Raw genomic sequence first — 20,657 nt, forward strand, 5'->3', positions numbered from 1 at the left:
GACATCAGAAATTATATAGCGGGTGGGACATTAGACCAATTCACTCAAGATTTCGGAAACAATAAATCACGTGTTAAATCCTTTTTCCCTTATCAATTCATCACGTGGGAAAATTACGAAGAAGAATTATATAAAGAGGAACCATTCACGAAAGATTCATTTTATTCAGCATTAACTCAAGAAACTATATCAGATAGTGATTATCAAATATATCTCAATGATGCTAAAAATTTTAAGAATAGATTAGAATATTTTATTCATTATTGCAATAAAGATGTTGAAATTATGATTGACCCAATCGATAAAATTATTGAAGAAACATTTGTTTATAAAATTGACATGCTTCATAATGTTTCTTTATCATCGAATGCTTCAATGATTCGTTACGCTTTAGCATATAAAGACTTTAATCCTAATGAAAAATATCCTGAGGAAGAGATAGAATCAAGTTTTGAATTAACGAAAAAGTATTGGAAATATAAAATTGAATCATATAAGAAACAAGATGAAAAAGCAGAAAGAGATACTAAAAATAATGTTTCAATGGATGATTTTCAATACTATCATGATTTAATCCTTTCATCTAAATGCAAAATGTGTGGTAAAGCGTTTACATATGCAAATAAACCAACATTGGATAGAATCGATAATGAAAAACCACATACTAAAGGAAATTGTCAGTTAATGTGTTGTTATTGCAATGTCGTAAAATCAAATAAAGATGAAGATGTTCAACGTTTAAGAATCAATTTAAGAAATTATGCATTAAAAAATAATTTACCAATGACTTTAGATTCGGTTGAAGCTTATCACATTCTCCGTAATGGAATTAGTGGTGGTCTATCAAATGTTCAACATCGTGTTAATCTTAAAGGAGTCACACACATTAATAAACTTTCATATAATCCAGAAACTAAAACTGTATCAAATGAGGACACCACCAACATTATGACTCATTTCGTTGGTGTTGATTTTAATTCATTATATCCTTCATCATTTTCATCTAATCCTCATGATTTCATTCAATATACTGACCATAAAATGTATATGCCGGGAAGATTGAATGGTGTTATCATTTGTGATACAGCAACAAAGAAAGCAAAAGCACTGGGAATAATTAAGAAGAAAAATACTTTATTCGTGGCTGAAGTAAAGGGTCACATTGATGAAAAATACATTAATGATTACATAAACTTTTTACCGATAATAAGAAACTTAGATATTATCACAGATGAAAAAACAATTGGTAGTTTTATGTATAATTACATGAAATCAAACAATCTACCGGTTGACCAGAAACAAAGAAAATTAACTCAGTTAGCATCAACACACAACCAATATCAACCATTTTCTTCTTATTATCTATGGTATCTAATCGACAGATTTCATTTTATCATCGATGACATTCAATCAATTTTAACATTTACGAAAAACACTTGCTTTAATGAATTTGCGAACAAATTTATGAACGAAAGACAAAAGGCTGAATTAAAAGGAAATAAAGGAAAAAGTTTATTTTGCAAGATTTCACTTAATGGATCATATGGTTACGATGCAATGAATACACAAAATTACGCAAAGACTAAAATAATGAATGCACAGAAGGCACGCGTTGCATGTATGTCAAATAAGTTTAAAAACATAAGAGAAATATGAGAGGATACGTATCAACTGATGCTTAAAGATAGATTTTATAGATGTGAAACATGTTTACAAGAGGCATTTTTTACTTTAGATAACGCAAAATACTGGTATTTAGTTTTCATTTATGATTTTATGTATAAATGCATGGATGTTAATCGTTTTCATTTCATTGAAGGTGATACTGATTCATCTTATTGGGCAATCGCTGGCGATCCAAGTCTTCCTAACACTCAAGCATTTCAAGCAATTGTAACCGATAAACAATTTTATGATAAAAACATTTTCAAATTCGCACCATTTGATTTCTTCTGTTTTGATGAGAAATTTAAACCTATATTAAAGAATAAAGCTGAAGAAAAAGCACATGAGAAGAAGTTATTGGGTTTAGCAATTGAGAAACAAGGCGATAACATGGTTGCTTTATGCCCTAAGTGTTATACATCATTCAACGGTTCAATTGATGGAAGTGATTTTAAAAAGATTGCACAAAAAATGAAAGGTGTTAGTTTACGACAAAATAAACAATTAACACCTAAAAATTATTTGGATATAATAAATGATAAAGTGATATTTGATGGTCAAAATATTAATTTACAACTTAAAAACGGGTCAATGACTCGCTTAACAATCGGTAAAACTGCATTAACAGGAGCACACACTAAGGCTGTATGTTGTGAAAATGGATGTTGTATGCCATTTATTTAATACAATTTAAAATTTTATTAAAAATAAAATGCCACAGAAGAGACAAAAGGAACTGTAAATAATGGTTTTGATTCTTGATCAAAGAGGTGGGCACCCTTAAACATTTATTTTATTTTTATATAAATGAATAATGTAGATTTAAAAATTTTAATTGATGATTTAGTACTTAATCAAAATTTTCTTAATTATTATGAATTAAAAGCATATCTCCAAAAACATGATCCACATATAACGGGTGATGATATGGATTATTATTATCCGTATTATAAAAATGAAATTTTGAAATATCATGATAGAATAATTTCTAAAATTAAAGACAAAATCAAAAATAATGAATATATAAAGGGAAAAACTAAATCACAACTTAAACAATTGAAAGATTTCAAAAATAAAGTATTAACAGAAGAAGATATTGATGAATTATATAAATTATATAATCCTGAGCCGCAAAAACAAAAGGAACAAAACGCCCGGGTCCTTCAAACCATAAATGATGCACAAGCTTTAATTTATGATTCATTAGTTAAACCATATTCAGTCCGACTTTTAAATGAAGATCAACTTTTGGAATTTATCCTTCAACATAAACTCGAAGCGGGAAAGTATATCAAACCTTTATATACAGTATATTTAAAACAAATGAATAGAATACATCCAGAATTAATGAAAGGAGGAATGAAATCCAAAACTTCATCATCCAAAATCAAAGCAGATAAAATTAAACCTCCAACGACAGTACCTCCTCCTCCTTCAGTTAATCCTTCATCATTCACTTTATTATATCCATTTCAAACATTAAAGAAGCAAAAAGATTTTAAAAAGGATTTCAAGATATTAAATAAACCAATTGACCCAAAAATTCAACCGTTAAAGGAAAAATTTGGTCGCCCCTCATTTGCACCATATCCATATTCATACGAAATCGATCATATGGAATATTCAAAAGGAAACGTTACTTATTTATTCGCCATTAACATTAACACTAGATATTTATATTGCATTCCAGTGAAAGGGAAAACAGAACAGGAAACAAGAAGAGCTATACAATACTTACTAGATCATGAAAGAGTAGATAATATAAGGGGTGATGGTGATAAAGGATTTCAGGCAGCTATGGCTCATTATTTCCCACAAATTAATTTTTACTTTTCATCCTCTCCATATACGTTTCATAATAAAATAGTTGATGCGGTAATGAGAACTCTTAGAGATGCGTTAGGGGTTAACGGTCAGATATACTGGGATGGAAATCATGACTCCATCATACAACAGTTAGTATATTATTACAATAATACATGGCATAGAACTATAAACATGAAACCAGTGGAAATGAAAAATGATATTTCAAAAGAATGGGAATATATTAGAAAGCAAATGGAAAGGTTAAATGATGTTAAACGTGAACAAATTAATTCGGGGCTCATGAATTTTAAACAAGGGGATAAAGTTTTGATTCATCTCGATTATGGAAAAACTGATAAATCAATGACAAAAAGAAGACGAAGATTTGACACAATAGCTGAATTTGTTAGATATATTAACGGTAATGCATTAGTTGAGGTTAACAATAAATTAATAGAAATTCTGATTTATTTTATTACTCCATTATATTTAAATAATATTTAATTTTTTTATTTCAGTAAGAAATGAGTGACAACGAAGCATCCAAGAGTCCAGACGATGAATATAAAAAGAAACTAAACAAAATTAAATCAAAAATATGCTATTACAAAAAGAAGCCGCAATGTGATGGGGTTGAAAACGATAAAGAGAGGAAAGAAATAATCGAAAAATTAGAAACTTACCGTTCAATCCTTAAACTGAGTGAAGCAAAAATAAAAGAATTTAATAGAATAAATAAATTGATTGGAAGAAATGAATTTAATAAAGATGAATTTTTAAACTCAATCCAAATTTAATTTTTATTCCTCTTCCGTCAATGGTTTCCCGAACCCTTCTGGGTTCTTCTTTCCATCATTACTGCATAACCACATCTTCTCGGTTTTTGTGGTTTGTTGTCGTTTTTAATTAGTTTTTGCATCATTTTTATCATTTCCTCCCTTGTTATGATTCGTGGTAAATTTTGAGCTTGTGGGGCATTCATTTATATAAAAATAAAATTTTGTTATCGTTATGGTTTCGTTAATGGTTTCGGTTATTCAATAATTATTTATTTTTGAAGAACTGATGAGGTCACCGGGTCACCAGGTCACCAGGTAATTTAACTTCTCTGAAAAAATGAGACAACATGACATTTTGACAACAACAGTGACGGAAATATGATGTTATCGTTATGGTTTCGTCAATGGTTTCGGTTATTCAATAATTATTTATTTTTGAAGAACTGATGAGGTCACCGGGTCACCAGGTCACCAGGTAATTTAACTTCTCTGAAAAAATGAGACAACATGACATTTTGACAACAACAGTGACGGAAATATGATGTTATCGTTATGGTTTCGTCAATGGTTTCGGTTATTCAATAATTATTTATTTTTGAAGAACTGATGAGGTCACCGGGTCACCAGGTCACCAGGTAATTTAACTTCTCTGAAAAAATGAGACAACATGACATTTTGACAACAACAGTGACGGAAATATGATGTTATCGTTATGGTTTCGTTAATGGTTTCGGTTATTCAATAATTATTTATTTTTGAAGAACTGATGAGGTCACCGGGTCACCAGGTCACCAGGTAATTTAACTTCTCTGAAAAAATGAGACAACATGACATTTTGACAACAACAGTGACGGAAATATGATGTTATCGTTATGGTTTCGTTAATGGTTTCGGTTATTCAATAATTATTTATTTTTGAAGAACTGATGAGGTCACCGGGTCACCAGGTCACCAGGTAATTTAACTTCTCTGAAAAAATGAGACAACATGACATTTTGACAACAACAGTGACGGAAATATGATGTTATCGTTATGGTTTCGTCAATGGTTTCGGTTATTCAATAATTATTTATTTTTGAAGAACTGATGAGGTCACCGGGTCACCAGGTCACCAGGTAATTTAACTTCTCTGAAAAAATGAGACAACATGACATTTTGACAACAACAGTGACGGAAATATGATGTTATCGTTATGGTTTCGTTAATGGTTTCGGTTATTCAATAATTATTTATTTTTGAAGAACTGATGAGGTCACCGGGTCACCAGGTCACCAGGTAATTTAACTTCTCTGAAAAAATGAGACAACATGACATTTTGACAACAACAGTGACGGAAATATGATGTTATCGTTATGGTTTCGTTAATGGTTTCGGTTATTCAATAATTATTTATTTTTGAAGAACTGATGAGGTCACCGGGTCACCAGGTCACCAGGTAATTTAACTTCTCTGAAAAAATGAGACAACATGACATTTTGACAACAACAGTGGAGAAAGGCACTTATTATTTATTTTTGAAGAACTGATGAGGTCACCGGGTCACCAGGTCACCAGGTAATTTAACTTCTCTGAAAAAATGAGACAACATGACATTTTGACAACAACAGTGGAGAAAGGCACTTATTATTTATTTTTGAAGAACTGATGAGGTCACCGGGTCACCAGGTCACCAGGTAATTTAACTTCTCTGAAAAAATGAGACAACATGACATTTTGACAACAACAGTGACGGAAATATGATGCAGTCCCAAAATAACGGGTAATTTCAATTCAGTAGTTGAAAATAAAATGCTTCTTGTACTTAATGAACTCAAGAATGTTGGTGAAGACAGACTCGCAAACTTCAACGCTTTGAAATCAATTATAACGGATAATGAGATTAGAATTAATGAAAAGAATCAACCCAGAAGAACTGCACAGAATGTTGCAAACTTCATTTTCGTAACTAACAATGTTTATCCTGTCAAAATTGAAGTTGGAGACAGAAGATATGTAGTTTTAAGGGTTAATGGTAAATTTAAGGGTCAATTTGATTACTTCAAGAATTTGATGGATTCATGCACAAAGGAATTTTATGATAACCTTTTAACATATTTTATGCAATATGACCTTTCATCATTTAATGTACGAATCATACCAATGACTGAAGCCAAACAAGATTTAATTGAATTATCAACAAATCCTTTAGATGTATGGATAAATACACATTATGATGAATTGTGTGCGGGTATGACATGTAAAAATGCTCTATTCTGCAAACCATCAGACATGAAAGACAAGAATTTCCAAATGAGTATTAAGGATAAATGTGATAGGAAACAAAGAAAAATAGATGGTAAACAGACATGGTATTATGTTTTGAAAGAAGAAATGAAAGGATTATATAAACAGGTTGAACCAAACGATAATGAGGATTCATTTACTGACGATGAAATACCTGTAAATGAAGCTTTATAAAGTATGATTTGAATTTATTTTTACATTAATCCTGCTGTGTTGTCAAAATGTCATGTTGTCTCATTTTTTCAGAGAAGTTAAATTACCTGGTGACCTGGTGACCCGGTGACCTCATCAGTTCTTCAAAAATAAATAATTATTGAATAACCGAAACCATTAACGAAACCATAACGATAACATCATATTTCCGTCACTGTTGTTGTCAAAATGTCATGTTGTCTCATTTTTTCAGAGAAGTTAAATTACCTGGTGACCTGGTGACCCGGTGACCTCATCAGTTCTTCAAAAATAAATAATTATTGAATAACCGAAACCATTAACGAAACCATAACGATAACATCATATTTCCGTCACTGTTGTTGTCAAAATGTCATGTTGTCTCATTTTTTCAGAGAAGTTAAATTACCTGGTGACCTGGTGACCCGGTGACCTCATCAGTTCTTCAAAAATAAATAATTATTGAATAACCGAAACCATTAACGAAACCATAACGATAACATCATATTTCCGTCACTGTTGTTGTCAAAATGTCATGTTGTCTCATTTTTTCAGAGAAGTTAAATTACCTGGTGACCTGGTGACCCGGTGACCTCATCAGTTCTTCAAAAATAAATAATTATTGAATAACCGAAACCATTAACGAAACCATAACGATAACATCATATTTCCGTCACTGTTGTTGTCAAAATGTCATGTTGTCTCATTTTTTCAGAGAAGTTAAATTACCTGGTGACCTGGTGACCCGGTGACCTCATCAGTTCTTCAAAAATAAATAATAAGTGCCTTTCTCCACTGTTGTTGTCAAAATGTCATGTTGTCTCATTTTTTCAGAGAAGTTAAATTACCTGGTGACCTGGTGACCCGGTGACCTCATCAGTTCTTCAAAAATAAATAATAAGTGCCTTTCTCCACTGTTGTTGTCAAAATGTCATGTTGTCTCATTTTTTCAGAGAAGTTAAATTACCTGGTGACCTGGTGACCCGGTGACCTCATCAGTTCTTCAAAAATAAATAATTATTGAATAACCGAAACCATTAACGAAACCATAACGATAACATTTATTTTTGGTCGTTTATGATAAAAATAAATGGTTCATTTACTCACAATATTTTTGTACAAACAGCCCCCAAACTTTTAACTTCTTTTCTGCAGCTTCAAATGCTATCTTTGCGAGTTCATATTCTCTAAATTCTCTCTTTAAATCTTCTTGTTCCCATTGGTCTAGTTCGTATGGGGAATCTCTATAACCATAACACATCTCACGTTCATGTTCTAATTGTTTTTCGCACATTTTTCTAACTTCTTGTTCGAACAAAGGTTTAGCATTCTCCACTGTATCTTCGAGTTCTTCTTCATCTAATTTCTCATGAACTTTCTTGTCTATGGAGTCCATAATTTTTCCAACTGCTATGCAATATTTTGGAGAAGCCCACATTGTTATATAGTTTATAAGTCTTGGGTCTACATACGTTCCTCTAACCTGTTTGATTTCATCAGAAATTCCTGCATGAATTTTGTATAAAAACCAACCGCCGGAATTCGGACTGTTGCTATATTCTTCACAAAATGCCTTATAATACTCTTCCCAGGACTTATTTTCCAACAACTTTCTAAAGTCTTTCCTAAACTGCTGACACATCTTTGTTGCATTAATGTAACCATCCTTGTCTCTACGTAAGACTTCAATACCATTATAAGTGCCTTTTGTGAATGTTTCGCCATTAGATTTGTTCGTGAATGTTTTTGCTTCGACTGACATTATTGTCTTTACATACAAAATAAAAAATAAAAATAATTTTAAAACTAATGAAATTCATTATTTTTGTGCTGAATTCATTCATAACACCATTAATAGGCTCATAAAATGCTCGTTTTGAGGTTGAGCCACTTTTGGCTCGACCGTATTCTTTCATCCAAAACTCAATAAATAATTATTGAATAACCGAAACCATAACCGAAACCATTGACGATAACATATATTTCTGCAGTTCATCCATTACTTCATTACCTAATTAATTACAGACATAAAATATATTTTATTCATTCAATGAACTCTATACCATGCGAATACAGTCATAAATGGTGGCATATAATCTTCACCCGAGCCTGTTGGATTTGTTGTGAAAGTATGTGAATGATTTCCTCCCGGTTCAGTTTGTCGAAAATTCTTTTTTGCTGCAATGTTATAAAATGGAGATAAAACGTCATTGCCAACTTCATAGTCTGAGTTGTATAATGGGTGATCTCTTAATGAGTGTCTATGGTCGCCAGAAAAGTTTGTAGTTCCTGTATGAGTGTGTGGTGGAAGGTTTGCTTCTTTAATTTTCTTCGAACCACCTGTTTCCTTTGAAGAGTTTGCACAATACAAAAACCTGTCGACTATTTGTTCCCATGCAACAACACCAAACATTACTTGAGGACCTCTTGCATCCATTGATGTATAAATAGAACCTACTGGGTTCATTAAATCAAACATATGAGATATATTATAGGATTGTCTCTTTTGAACTTAAAATATAGTGCAACTATTTCAGGTTTCTTCTGGTTTGTGTCAGAATATTTTTTATAATATAATCTTATGTTTTCAGGGTAGGTAAAATCTTGACTATAATATTTATTTCTATCATCTGTATAATAATATACTATTCTCGTTTTTTCTATTGCATTATATCTTTTATATCTATAATAATCTAAATATAATGTTAGCTTTTGTTCATCTACATGTGGTGTTCTGTCGTCATCTCCATAGTCATAATAATATGGTGCTGGAGCTGGGTCAGGCAATGTCATATCTGCCATTTCATAAACTCTAAAATATTTCTTTTGTTCATCTCCATATAAGTTTAAGTAGCAGTTGTTGTCTAATGGAACTTTAACTTGTGTGTCATCATTCTTTTTATAGCTTACATACATTTCATTGTTATTTTTCGGAATGAGTTTACACCGTATACCATTTTTTAAGGACTGTACAAACTGCCATCTAAAATATTTATTTTCTTTATTGACAGAAAAGTCGCCAACAATAGTTTCAATATTTTTTGTTGTTCCTTTCAAACTTTGGTATATTTCATTAACATAAGTTTTATCCGCTTTCTTATCATATAAATCTTGAACAGTGAATTTAACATTATTTTCATCCTTCATGATATAAACATTTTTACACCTAATTTTTTTATTCGTTGTTATGTTTTCATCCGATGTTAAACCTTGTGGAAAGTTAGGAGGTTTATAATATAATGCATCCCCACCACTTCCCTCAGCCATTCCTTCAATACTTTCTATAGCAACAGTTGAGAAGAAGTTATGTGTATGTTCTTTATCCGCTTTCTTATTTAACTCATTATCCACATAAGTTTTATCCGCTTTCTTCTCTAACTCATCGTTAACATAAGTTTTATCAGCTTTAAGGTCTAAACATCCTGAAACCCATCCTGTATCAGCTTTAACTTTAAAAGTCTCCAATGTCCATTCATGATACCATTCAACCTTTTCTTTAATTTCATTATCTTTTTCATCAACATAAACCAAATTTGCCTTCTTATTTAACTCATTATCCACATAAGTTTTATCCGCTTTCTTCTCTAACTCATCGTTAACATAAGTTTTATCAGCTTTAAGGTCTAAACATCCTGAAACCCATCCTGTATCAGCTTTAACTTTAAAAGTCTCCAATGTCCATTCATGATACCATTCAACCTTTTCTTTAATTTCATTATCTTTTTCATCAACATAAACCAAATTTGCCTTCTTATTTAACTCATTATCCACATAAGTTTTATCCGCTTTCTTCTCTAACTCATCGTTAACATAAGTTTTATCAGCTTTAAGGTCTAAACATCCTGAAACCCATCCTGTATCAGCTTTAACTTTAAAAGTCTCCAATGTCCATTCATGATACCATTCAACCTTTTTTTTAATTTCATTATCTTTTTCATCAACATAAACCAAATTTGCCTTCTTATTTAACTCATCGTTAACATATTCCTTATCTGCTTTCTTCATTATGTCATTTAGGAAACCTTCTATGAATTTCTCATTTAAATTAAATCTTCCAATCTTCAAAACTTTAGGAAATGCATTTAATGCGTAATATCTTTGTTCTTCTGGCGGAATTGATGTTATATCATCCGTTATTCCTTTAATTTTTGAATTCATAAATAAAATTTCTTTTATATTTGATATCACCGCACCACCTTTGCAAACGAATTCGAAACGGTCATTTTTCAATACTATCTCCAAATCTCCATATTTCAACCTTTGCGTTTGTTCTGCCGTCTTTGAATTATATGCATATGTGGCGTATGTAATGGTTGAAGGACTTGGGTGCTTTGTGCCTTAAGTTGTTGTGGTTGCTGTTGTTTAATCATTTATTACAATTTAAAAATAAATATTTAATCCGTTATCTCATCAGCTATTTTTTCTATTTGAAATTGCCATAATATTTCATTCATAAATTCTAAATCACAATCAAATAGGTCAGTTATTCTAAATTTAATATTTGATAAATCTTTTGAATGAAGAATAAATGAATTCCCGGATAATTGAAACGGATATGATAAAGAAAATGTGTTTAAGTTGATGGATAAAATGTTTTGTATTGATGGGTAAGAGTTAGGGTCTAATGTTTGATGTGAAAATCTCATTGGGGTATTAACTTTATCACATTTGATTAAAATGAAATTGGAACCAGTGTCAGAATACAAAACATCCCCAACATCTTTTTCAAAATTTAATATTCCCAACAATGAACGAAGATGAGGAGTACAAAATTTAATTTTCAGCGGAAATTTAATAAGGTTATTTATTTCATCAAGTTCAAAAAGTTTATCAGGTTTTGATTTAAAATTTTCTTCATACCATACGATAAATGATTCATTTAAATAACTTAAAATCGTGTTAATATCCCATTTCGCTATCACGTTATTTATATACATATCATACGTTTTTTCATGGTCATCTTTAATAAATGATATATAATCTGAAGGGTCTAAAAGAATGGGATTAAATTTACCACTCACAGAAACGAGAGTAACATTATAAATTCCACTAACTGTTAAATTTAATTCACAACTATTATTCGAAATAATATTAATAATTGACATTTTTTTATTACGATTAAAAATATGGTAAAGCGTTATTTTCCAGTGATAAATAAAACTAGAATAAGATTACCTCAAGAATTCATAAATTCAACGAATAAGAAATTCATTCATGTTATAAATTTTAGTGTTTTCAGAAAATATGAGTCGATGTCATATTCATCAACGGGTTATATTTCATTCATTCAAATTTAGTTCAATCAAACCCATATAATGACCATTTCATAAGATTTTCAGATGGTATTAAAAATGTAATTGATAGATTAAAATATGAACAGATTGACAATATCGAATTTTTGGAATTTTGGTTTAAATATCCCGATGGAAAAAAGATTGAAGTTAAAGATAAAGCTGATACTATAACAAAAACAATTACAATGACCGATCCGGATAGTGGGGAACAAAAAGAAATAAAACAAACGATAGAAACTGGTGAAAGGTCAATTATTATTGATTATGATTCAAAGGATTATTATTCGATAATGTTAATGCTTGAATATTAAATAGCCTTAACAAAGAATTTTTCAAGTGATATTTTATATTCATCAACTATTTTATTATAAATATCATTATATGTTAAATGAAGTTCAGTTGTTGTTCCGTTCTTTGATATCTTAATTGTGCTAATATCCTTTATAGGATTTATTTTTGCAACTGTTCCGCAGCATGAAACCTCATCATCTATGAAAAATTGAATCTTAACGTCTGAATCTTGAACATCACAAAGAATGGCGATAATGTGAATTAATGATTCATAAGGTAAAATAATTAAACCGGATTGGTCAATTAAATTTATTATTGAATCATAATTATTAGTTATTATATCACGGTAAATTTCATTAATTCAGAATTAATGTCTTTTTATATGGTTCTCGATGTTTGATGAAAGAGGTGGGGGTATGTTGGATAAGTGGGAATTTCAACAGGTTCTTTACCAGGTTCAGATAAAATGATTGGGTCTCCATTCTCATGGTTTTCTTCATTCTCCTCATTCTTCGGTAAGTCACGAGTTAATAAATTTGGTTGAGTTGCTGACCTTGTTAATTCAGGGCTAACATTAACTTTAACATTTTGAATAATTCGTGATTTATCATCATTTACGTTATAACCAACTGTAATCTCTGCTTTTGCGTTAGTGTTCTTTTGACCAGTGAAACGTCTTCTCATTTATAATCGAATAAAAAAAATATATTTAAACTTTTATTTTGCCGGAACTTTTGAATCTATTATTCCCTGTATTTGTTCATGAAGTTGATTTTTTGCTGTTTCATCGAAATTAATAGACCGAATATATTCATTAATTGCATTCTTATAATCAACTGATTTCTCAAATTTTCTTTTATCTGATTCCTTAACTAAATCATAAGTTAAACCTCGTTGCTGATATAATGGTTTCTTAATTAAATCTTTGAATGCTTGAGATAAAGCACCCGATGCAATTCTTGCTACTATAATTGGTTGGAATTGCTGTTTAAGTTCATCTTTAACATTTGCGAAAACTGGATCGAATAAAGCAACTTTAAAGAATTTCTTAGCTGAAATTTCGGGTCTCATATTTGCATATTGACCATCAAACTGGTTTGAATATCGTGGTAATCCATCCGGTCCCTCTTCAATAGCATTTAATTCTTCATTGAAATAAGAATATGGATTATGACGGTATGAATTAATTGGACCATTTTCACCTTCTCCAATGTATTGTTTAACAGCTTTCCCATTTTCATCAAATTGCATAGGATAACGTTCATTATATGCTTTACGTTTAGGATAATCGGATACAGTTAATTTATAACCATTTATGACTTTAATATTACCTTGACCATCAGTAACGAAAACTTCATTTATACCATCAGGTTTTCCATTTGGACCCGTAATGTCTGCTTCGTGTGCTTCCCAATTTGGACCATGACGTTTGGCATATGCTTGAGCTTCCGGTAATGTTAAAACATTTCTCATTTGTTTAACATCTTTTTGAAGACCAGCAACAATATGAACTAATTCATTCATTCCATCAGGAACTTTCATAGTTCTATTATATGCACCCCTTTTGTTTGTCCCTTGTTTTAATGGAACCTGTAGAAGATTTGCTATTTCTGTCATGTTTAATTATAAATAAAAAATAAAAATTAATTATAAAAAGTTAATCAAATTTAACACTTCCTTTATTTAAATCAACTATTATTTTTCCATGTTCACCTAATTGCTGATATTGTGTGTAAAGTTCATTAATGCTCATTGGTAAATTCACTTGATAAAGCATAACGTTCAACTGTTGACGACTAAACCCACTGAAAATGAAAAGTGTTGATAGATTTTGATTTAATGTTTGTGCTTAATGCTTTGAAGTATTGAACAGCCATGAAGAATGAACACTGAATGTGTCGACATTGAGTTAATAACTGATTAAAATATGATTTCTCATTTGTTATTAGTTTTGATTTCACCGCATCATCTAGAAAAATGAGTGAATGCAAAAATTCTCTATCAAAATTTGAAATAGAAAGTGTTTCAAATAATTCATCCCGTTGTTTATCAATAATTTTATCCTCTAATCCTTGCTTCTTGATTGTATTATATAATTCTTTATACATTAAAAAGTTTTTTAAATAATCTTCTGCTTCTTCTTGTGATAAATAAATAATTGGAATTTTGATTAAATGCTTTAAAGATTCAAATGTATCATCTGAAGGTGAACCTGAACGGTTGATATAAATTAACACATGTGAATAGGGGGAAGTGTTAGCAATAATGATAATTTGTTTTAATATCGTTAATGTTTTACCTTTATTTTGTTTACCAATTGCTGCAGTGATTGAATTTAAGTAACATTCAGAATATGGAATTTTCATTAATTTTTCCTTAGATAGAGCATTTCTATTATCACTCAATGCTTCATTAATCATATCATCTACGTATGTATTATATACTCCCGCTAATTCTTCATAAGGGGTGGATGAATTTAAATTCATTTAATCAAAAATAAATTTATAATTTTAAACATTTCTATTCATCAATATTTCATCATATGAACTTCTATACTGCGGTGGTGTACCTGTTGGATGATATTTCAAACCTTCATCCGGTGTCCATGTCCAATATGTAGTCCTAGTAAACCAAACCTGAGGAGGATTTGTCACCTTTGAACAGTAAGTGTCATTTTCACCCTGAATGATTGGATAAGCTTTCACTTGTACTGTAACTTGTGAGTTGAAAGTTTCTAATCCATCAAAGAATATACCTGCTCCATCACGTTGAACTGGAATAGTGCATAAGAATGAAGTTTGGTCTTTCCATGTTCTAGCTAATGGTGCACCATCATCTGCATTCAGTGGTCTAGTTAATGAGTCCTCGTATTCTTCCGTGCATTCATTCACTCCATCTAAATCAGAAGCTTGAAGCATACGTGTAAAGAATATGTCACCCACTGTGGTCATCGCTTGATCGGGGAAGTTTCTGGAATCTATAGTGACCTGAAGACCTCGAAGCATTGGATTTTCTAAAACCGTTCTTTGCATTGCATTCTTCGGAAATGTTAACACAACATCTGTAACATTATGAAGAGCGTATGAGAAATCAGAGCTGATACCTTCAGGAGTGATGCAACCTCCATTTAGTGAACGAACGTCAATATGTTGAGCTGGAATCATGAATGGATCTTCCTTACTGAATAAACGTGGTATTGCTTTAACTGATTCTTCAATTAAACCATATCCTGGTGTAATGCATTTATCCTCTAAAACTTCCATCTTCGTGCATGAAATAATAACACTTTCAACTGTTGCGTCAGCAGATGTAGCGGCTAAGCCTGTAATTAATTTGGTAGGAAGTCCGATTTGTTGGAATTTGCGATCATATTTATAAACATGATTCATAATCTTTTCATAATTTTCATCAGTTATCTTTTCATAAACGTAATTTTGTAAATCAGCAACTCTTAACGGGTCAACCTGACAAAATACCAAAGTATCCCTGAAAACATAATATTTAAGAATGATATCGCCAAATGATTTTGGATAATCATCGAACGCCTGAAATGCTAACAAATCATTTACCGGAATAATCATATCAAAAGTGACATCAACTTCTTCATTTGCTTTCTTGAAAACTTCTGAAGGGTCAATATATTTACCACATACTGAGTTATCATATTTTTGAACATTATTATATAACGAATGAACAAACTTTTTAACTTTCCTTTCTGATTTTGGTTTATATGTTGCAAATGCGAAAGATTCACGGGCGCAATCCATCTGAAGATAACCAGCGTCACCTCTTTCAGTTTCTACTTCTAATTGTTTAAAGCTTTGATTTGATGATTTGTAACCAACGAATAAACGCATGCATTTAAAAGCGGCATCACATGTGAAAGCTTTATTTGAAACTAGAGTTACTTTAACTTTGCGTTTAATATATGTGTCACCTAATTGGTTCACATCATGAGCTGGGTTCGTAATTCTTAAATGAGTTTGTTTATCATCAAAATATGGAGTATCAGAGTCATAGCATGAACTTTCAAGTTCTCTATAATATCTTCTACCGTCATTCTTTGCGAATATTTCATTTATCTTTTCGAATGAATGAAACACATTTCCATTAATTGGTTTAGTGTTTGACATCAAATAGTTAGTCGTCATTTATTAATAAATTAAAAAATTAAAATTAAAAGATGAAAATGAATTTTTTAATTTTAATGAAATAATCAACTATGGCTGCAGGTATATTTAAGAAATTGTGGGATAGAGTAAAAAGAGGAGCGAGTAAAGTTTGGGAAACATTGAAGAAGGGAGCAAATTGGATATTTAAGAATAAAGAAGCAATTAGCGACGTTGCTGAATCAATAACGCCAAAAGCTGCCCCAATAAGAGAAGTTTTAAATAAAGGAGAAAAAGTTTATCAAAGACTACAACCGATACTAAGATAAAAATATATTTATTTATTTTTCCACTATCTACCCCCTATTTTATTAAGTATTGATTCAGCAATTCCACCAATTGCGTTACCCGCTTGTGCTCCCATCGCCGGGTTACCTGCTTTAGTACCTAATACTCCACCTATGATTGTTCCTGCCGTTTTCGCTACTGGTGCCAAAAAGTTTGCAACAGGTTTAATAACCTTTTTATAAACCCAACCCGCAGCTTTCTTAATTCCATCCCATAATTTTTTAAAGAATCCTGCCGCCATCTCTGATTTAATGTTAATTAAAAAATATATTTCATCACTTATATTCTAATTTTTATTTAATGATAAATGAAACCGATTTTAAAAATAAATGGAACAGAGGAGGAAGAAATAAATGAAAGTGTTAATGTTCAACAAAAAATAAACGTTGTTAAACCAATTACTGAAATAAAGTATTTTTCATCTGTTGAAGAATTTAATGACTATTATACCAATAATAAAAAATTATTTGAAGAATTGACAACGTGTAAATTGAATAAAATGTTTAAAGTTGATGGATTCAAAATTTCAAAAATAAAAGGGGTGGTTAGTTTGAAATCTATTCCGCAATCACGAATCACCTCATTAATGAAAATTGATGATTTAACAAAAAGAATAGAAGAGATTGAAGAAAGAATGAATCAAATAATTAATTTCATAAATTCATTTAATCATTAGTTTCTAATTTCTTTTTCTCTCGTTTATGAGGTCTTTGTTTATGACTCCATTGAAGTTTAACCCATTCAGGATTTAAACAATGTTTAATTAATCGCGGAATATCTGACATCATCTATATATAGCTTCTTTTGTAAAAGATAAAAAATAAATTATTTTAAAATTAATGTCAATTTTTTTAAAATGATTTATAAATAAATATATTTTAATGCATCGTCTATATATAGATGCAGCAATAAAAGTCACACAACCCGCTCTCATATACTACTTATTCCTCCTTATCTATATACCTTTTATCTTTAGCATTTCAGGTTGAATAATGATTGCCATCACGTATTCGGTTTTGTGGATGTATGATTGTCAGAAATTTAGAAGTTTTAAATTTTCATTTTGTCAAAATTTTATCATGATCGATCTTGGATTTTTTATGATTGAGATCTAATTTGAGCTTATATCAATTTAACGGGAAACATTAATGATTGTATTTCAACAATATCTTATATTATACAGACCAAACTTTTTCAATTCAAAATTTGCATATATTGAAGGTAAAATTACACTTCATCTTTCAAATGAATAACACAAGGGACAAAGTCATTTCTGCTTTAATACTTTTCGTATATACTACTTCATGTATTTTTGCAGAATTCATGTGCTCCAAAAGAACTGTCATTATCAATGAAATAACTAAGCAAGTTCATCAAATTTCGGATAACGCAGATCCAAGCTCCATTCCAAACGGCCAATTAGTAATTTTCAATACCAAAGACACCCTCTATAATTTGGTACAAGATCCCGACTTTGGATTAGCCGAATATTGTGGAGAATTAACCAGAAAAGTTCAATATTGTATGTGGACCGAACTTGAGCATTCAGAAACAATCAATAATGTCACACATTATTCCTATACATACCATAAAATGTGGACCCACAGGCCAATCAACTCATTATTTTTCCATAATCCCACTTATCATAATCCATCCGTTGAGATAATTCCAGAAAGATCTTTCCATAACCAGATGAAAGCTGGAACCTTTTTCCTTTCAGATTCATTATCATATTCTGGAAGTACTGACACTCTTCATCCACACAATCAGCAGATTGTTCAATTCCAAAATTCTCCTTATGCAAAGCAGTTTCAATTCGCCGGAAGAGGAATTTTCTATTCGACTTACAAAGATGGCTACCTTGAAACATTATTAAAGGTAGGGCAATTTTTCGATCTTGGTTCTAGAGGTTATTCAGAATGGTGCGAACCTGGTGATAGACGTGTCTGGTTCGAATATTGGGCTCCAGAGCAAGTTACAGTAATTGGCAAAGCAATGAATGGACTTATCTTGCCTGTTTCGTTATACGATTACAAGATTGGATCCGCTATTTCAGGCTTTGTAACAACACGTGATGCAATCGCAAATAATTTCTCAATTATCCCGACAATATTTAAGTGGGTAATGAGAGCTTCTATTTCAGGATTAATCTTATACTTCCTATCTCAAAATATCCAATTCAACTATTCATATTTCGGGTTAATTATTGCTGGAATCATCCTGGCTCAACCAATGATCAGTGGCAAATATTGTATTAACAAATCTACCGGAGGATTGTTATTGTTTTCAGCTGTTGTTGCCTTACCAAACTTTGTTTTTCGGTATTTCAATGAAGTTTCAGAATAAAATTTGAACATATTAATGGTGCACTACGAGGATTAAAAATTCTCAATTTTTTTCTGAGAGCTTTATCAAAAATCTTATCCATCTAAATGGTAAAGGCTCATTTATTTACTATATATATATACTTCATGTACATATATAAGCTTATATAATCAATCTTATTCCGTTTAGTTTATTTTATATTAAGGGTGGCGGAAAGTGAAGTGAATGACCAAAAATAAAATGCTATTATCTCGTCATATTGTTGATATCTTTTGAGAAAAATTATATGGATACAAAACTCATTTGTAGTAGTATATGTGTGCCATAATTTCATTATCATATATGAAAGCTTTTGGTTTTCCCTCCTATGATAAATATGTGAATTATGCGTTTGATAGGGTAAAAAACTTTAAATATCTCATGATTGGAGCTTTAAACACAAAATTTACTCAATAGAAAATATATATAACAGCCCATAGATAAACATCTGGTTCTGGTTTAGCTTTTGTTACCTCTGAAGATGCGAAAATTTGGATATTAAATTCCTCTAAATGGTGTATATGTATCAATGCTTCTGCAATTTTTCGGGTATTACTTGTGACAATTGCTATTTTAATTTGGTGTTGTTTTAAGTATTTTAAGATTGATCAATGTAAATACAAAATTGTGTGTCGTTTGATAATCCGTAATTATAAATTTCATCAATAATTATTCCCAACTTATAGTGCTTGAAAATTATTGTACTGCATCTGACTGATAAAGATGATGTTAATGAATTATTTGAATATTTGCATCCTATCTCATTCTGAAGTAAATTATCGTAATTAAATTTGTAACTCATCTTTAATGCATTAGAAATTGAGTTTTTAGGGATATTGTAGTTCATCTTTAGCTTGGAAAGTAGTTTATTTTGATTATTGCAATGGAATTTGAATTTCAAATCTTTTGAATTCGAGAATTGAAAAGCAATTGAATATTGAGCCTTAAGTATTGAAAAATACGGGGTTTTCAATCCAAATTTGAACAAATTTTTCTTCGAATCTGCATTTATATTTATATTTATATTTATATTTATATTTATATTTATATTTATATTTATATTTATATTTATATTTATATTTATATTTATATTTATTTTATATTTATATTTATATTTATATTTATATTATATTTATATTTATATTTATATTTATATTTATATTTATATATATTTATATTTATATTTATATTTATATTTATATTTATATTTATATTTATATTTATATTTATATTTATATTTATATTTATATTTATATTTATATTTATATTTATATTTTATTTATATTTATATTTATATTTATATTTATAATTTATATTTATATTTATATTTATATTATATTTATATTTATATTTATATTTATATTTATATTTATATTTATATTTATATTTATATTTATATTTATATTTATATTTATATTTTATATTTATATTTATATTTATATTTATATTTATATTTATATTTTATATTTATATTATATTTATATTATATTTATATTTATATTTATATTTATATTTATATTTATATTTATATTTATATTTATATTTAT

General features: G+C 29.9%; 9 protein-coding genes and 1 pseudogene across 10 annotated transcripts, besides 1 other annotated feature; 5 read left to right on the forward strand and 5 right to left on the reverse strand.

The window, feature by feature from the left end:
• Positions 1-14,649: part of a mobile genetic element that runs on past the window's edge.
• TVAGG3_0922080 (DNA/RNA polymerase superfamily) lies at positions 595-1,546 on the forward strand (the record flags this gene model as incomplete). Its single annotated transcript, XM_051252284.1, has 1 exon — positions 595-1,546. A coding segment is annotated over one exon (952 nt), but the record flags the coding sequence as incomplete, so codon positions are not given.
• TVAGG3_0922090 (uncharacterized protein) lies at positions 1,777-2,349 on the forward strand (the record flags this gene model as incomplete). Its single annotated transcript, XM_051252285.1, has 1 exon — positions 1,777-2,349. The coding sequence occupies one exon, from the start codon at positions 1,777-1,779 to the stop codon at positions 2,347-2,349; it is 573 nt and encodes a 190-aa protein (XP_051077859.1).
• On the forward strand, positions 6,039-6,707 carry TVAGG3_0922100 (uncharacterized protein; the record flags this gene model as incomplete). Its single annotated transcript, XM_051252286.1, has 1 exon — positions 6,039-6,707. The coding sequence occupies one exon, from the start codon at positions 6,039-6,041 to the stop codon at positions 6,705-6,707; it is 669 nt and encodes a 222-aa protein (XP_051077860.1).
• Positions 7,804-8,466, reverse strand: TVAGG3_0922110 (uncharacterized protein; the record flags this gene model as incomplete). The annotated part of the gene is made up of 1 exon (XM_051252287.1): positions 7,804-8,466. One exon carries the CDS (start codon positions 8,464-8,466, stop codon positions 7,804-7,806), a length of 663 nt encoding a protein of 220 aa, XP_051077861.1.
• Positions 8,752-9,171, reverse strand: TVAGG3_0922120 (keratin-associated protein family; the record flags this gene model as incomplete). Its single annotated transcript, XM_051252288.1, has 1 exon — positions 8,752-9,171. The coding sequence occupies one exon, from the start codon at positions 9,169-9,171 to the stop codon at positions 8,752-8,754; it is 420 nt and encodes a 139-aa protein (XP_051077862.1).
• TVAGG3_0922130 lies at positions 9,171-11,074 on the reverse strand (annotated as a pseudogene). Its single transcript has one exon. A coding segment is annotated over exon 1 (1,904 nt).
• TVAGG3_0922140 (uncharacterized protein) lies at positions 13,007-13,762 on the reverse strand (the record flags this gene model as incomplete). The annotated part of the gene is made up of 1 exon (XM_051252289.1): positions 13,007-13,762. The coding sequence occupies one exon, from the start codon at positions 13,760-13,762 to the stop codon at positions 13,007-13,009; it is 756 nt and encodes a 251-aa protein (XP_051077863.1).
• Positions 14,650-15,577: 928 nt separating the features above from the next.
• Positions 15,578-16,440, reverse strand: TVAGG3_0922150 (uncharacterized protein; the record flags this gene model as incomplete). Its single annotated transcript, XM_051252290.1, has 1 exon — positions 15,578-16,440. A coding segment is annotated over one exon (863 nt), but the record flags the coding sequence as incomplete, so codon positions are not given.
• A 71-nt stretch (positions 16,441-16,511) lies between these two features.
• Positions 16,512-16,727, forward strand: TVAGG3_0922160 (uncharacterized protein; the record flags this gene model as incomplete). Its single annotated transcript, XM_001298636.1, has 1 exon — positions 16,512-16,727. One exon carries the CDS (start codon positions 16,512-16,514, stop codon positions 16,725-16,727), a length of 216 nt encoding a protein of 71 aa, XP_001298637.1.
• Positions 16,728-17,960: 1,233 nt separating this feature from the next.
• Positions 17,961-19,120, forward strand: TVAGG3_0922170 (uncharacterized protein; the record flags this gene model as incomplete). The annotated part of the gene is made up of 1 exon (XM_001298635.1): positions 17,992-19,092. The coding sequence occupies one exon, from the start codon at positions 17,992-17,994 to the stop codon at positions 19,090-19,092; it is 1,101 nt and encodes a 366-aa protein (XP_001298636.1).
• Positions 19,121-20,657: the final 1,537 nt, after the last annotated feature.

Source organism: Trichomonas vaginalis, chromosome I (genome assembly GCF_026262505.1).
Source record: "Trichomonas vaginalis G3 chromosome I, whole genome shotgun sequence".
NCBI classification, from domain to species: domain Eukaryota; phylum Parabasalia; order Trichomonadida; family Trichomonadidae; genus Trichomonas; species Trichomonas vaginalis.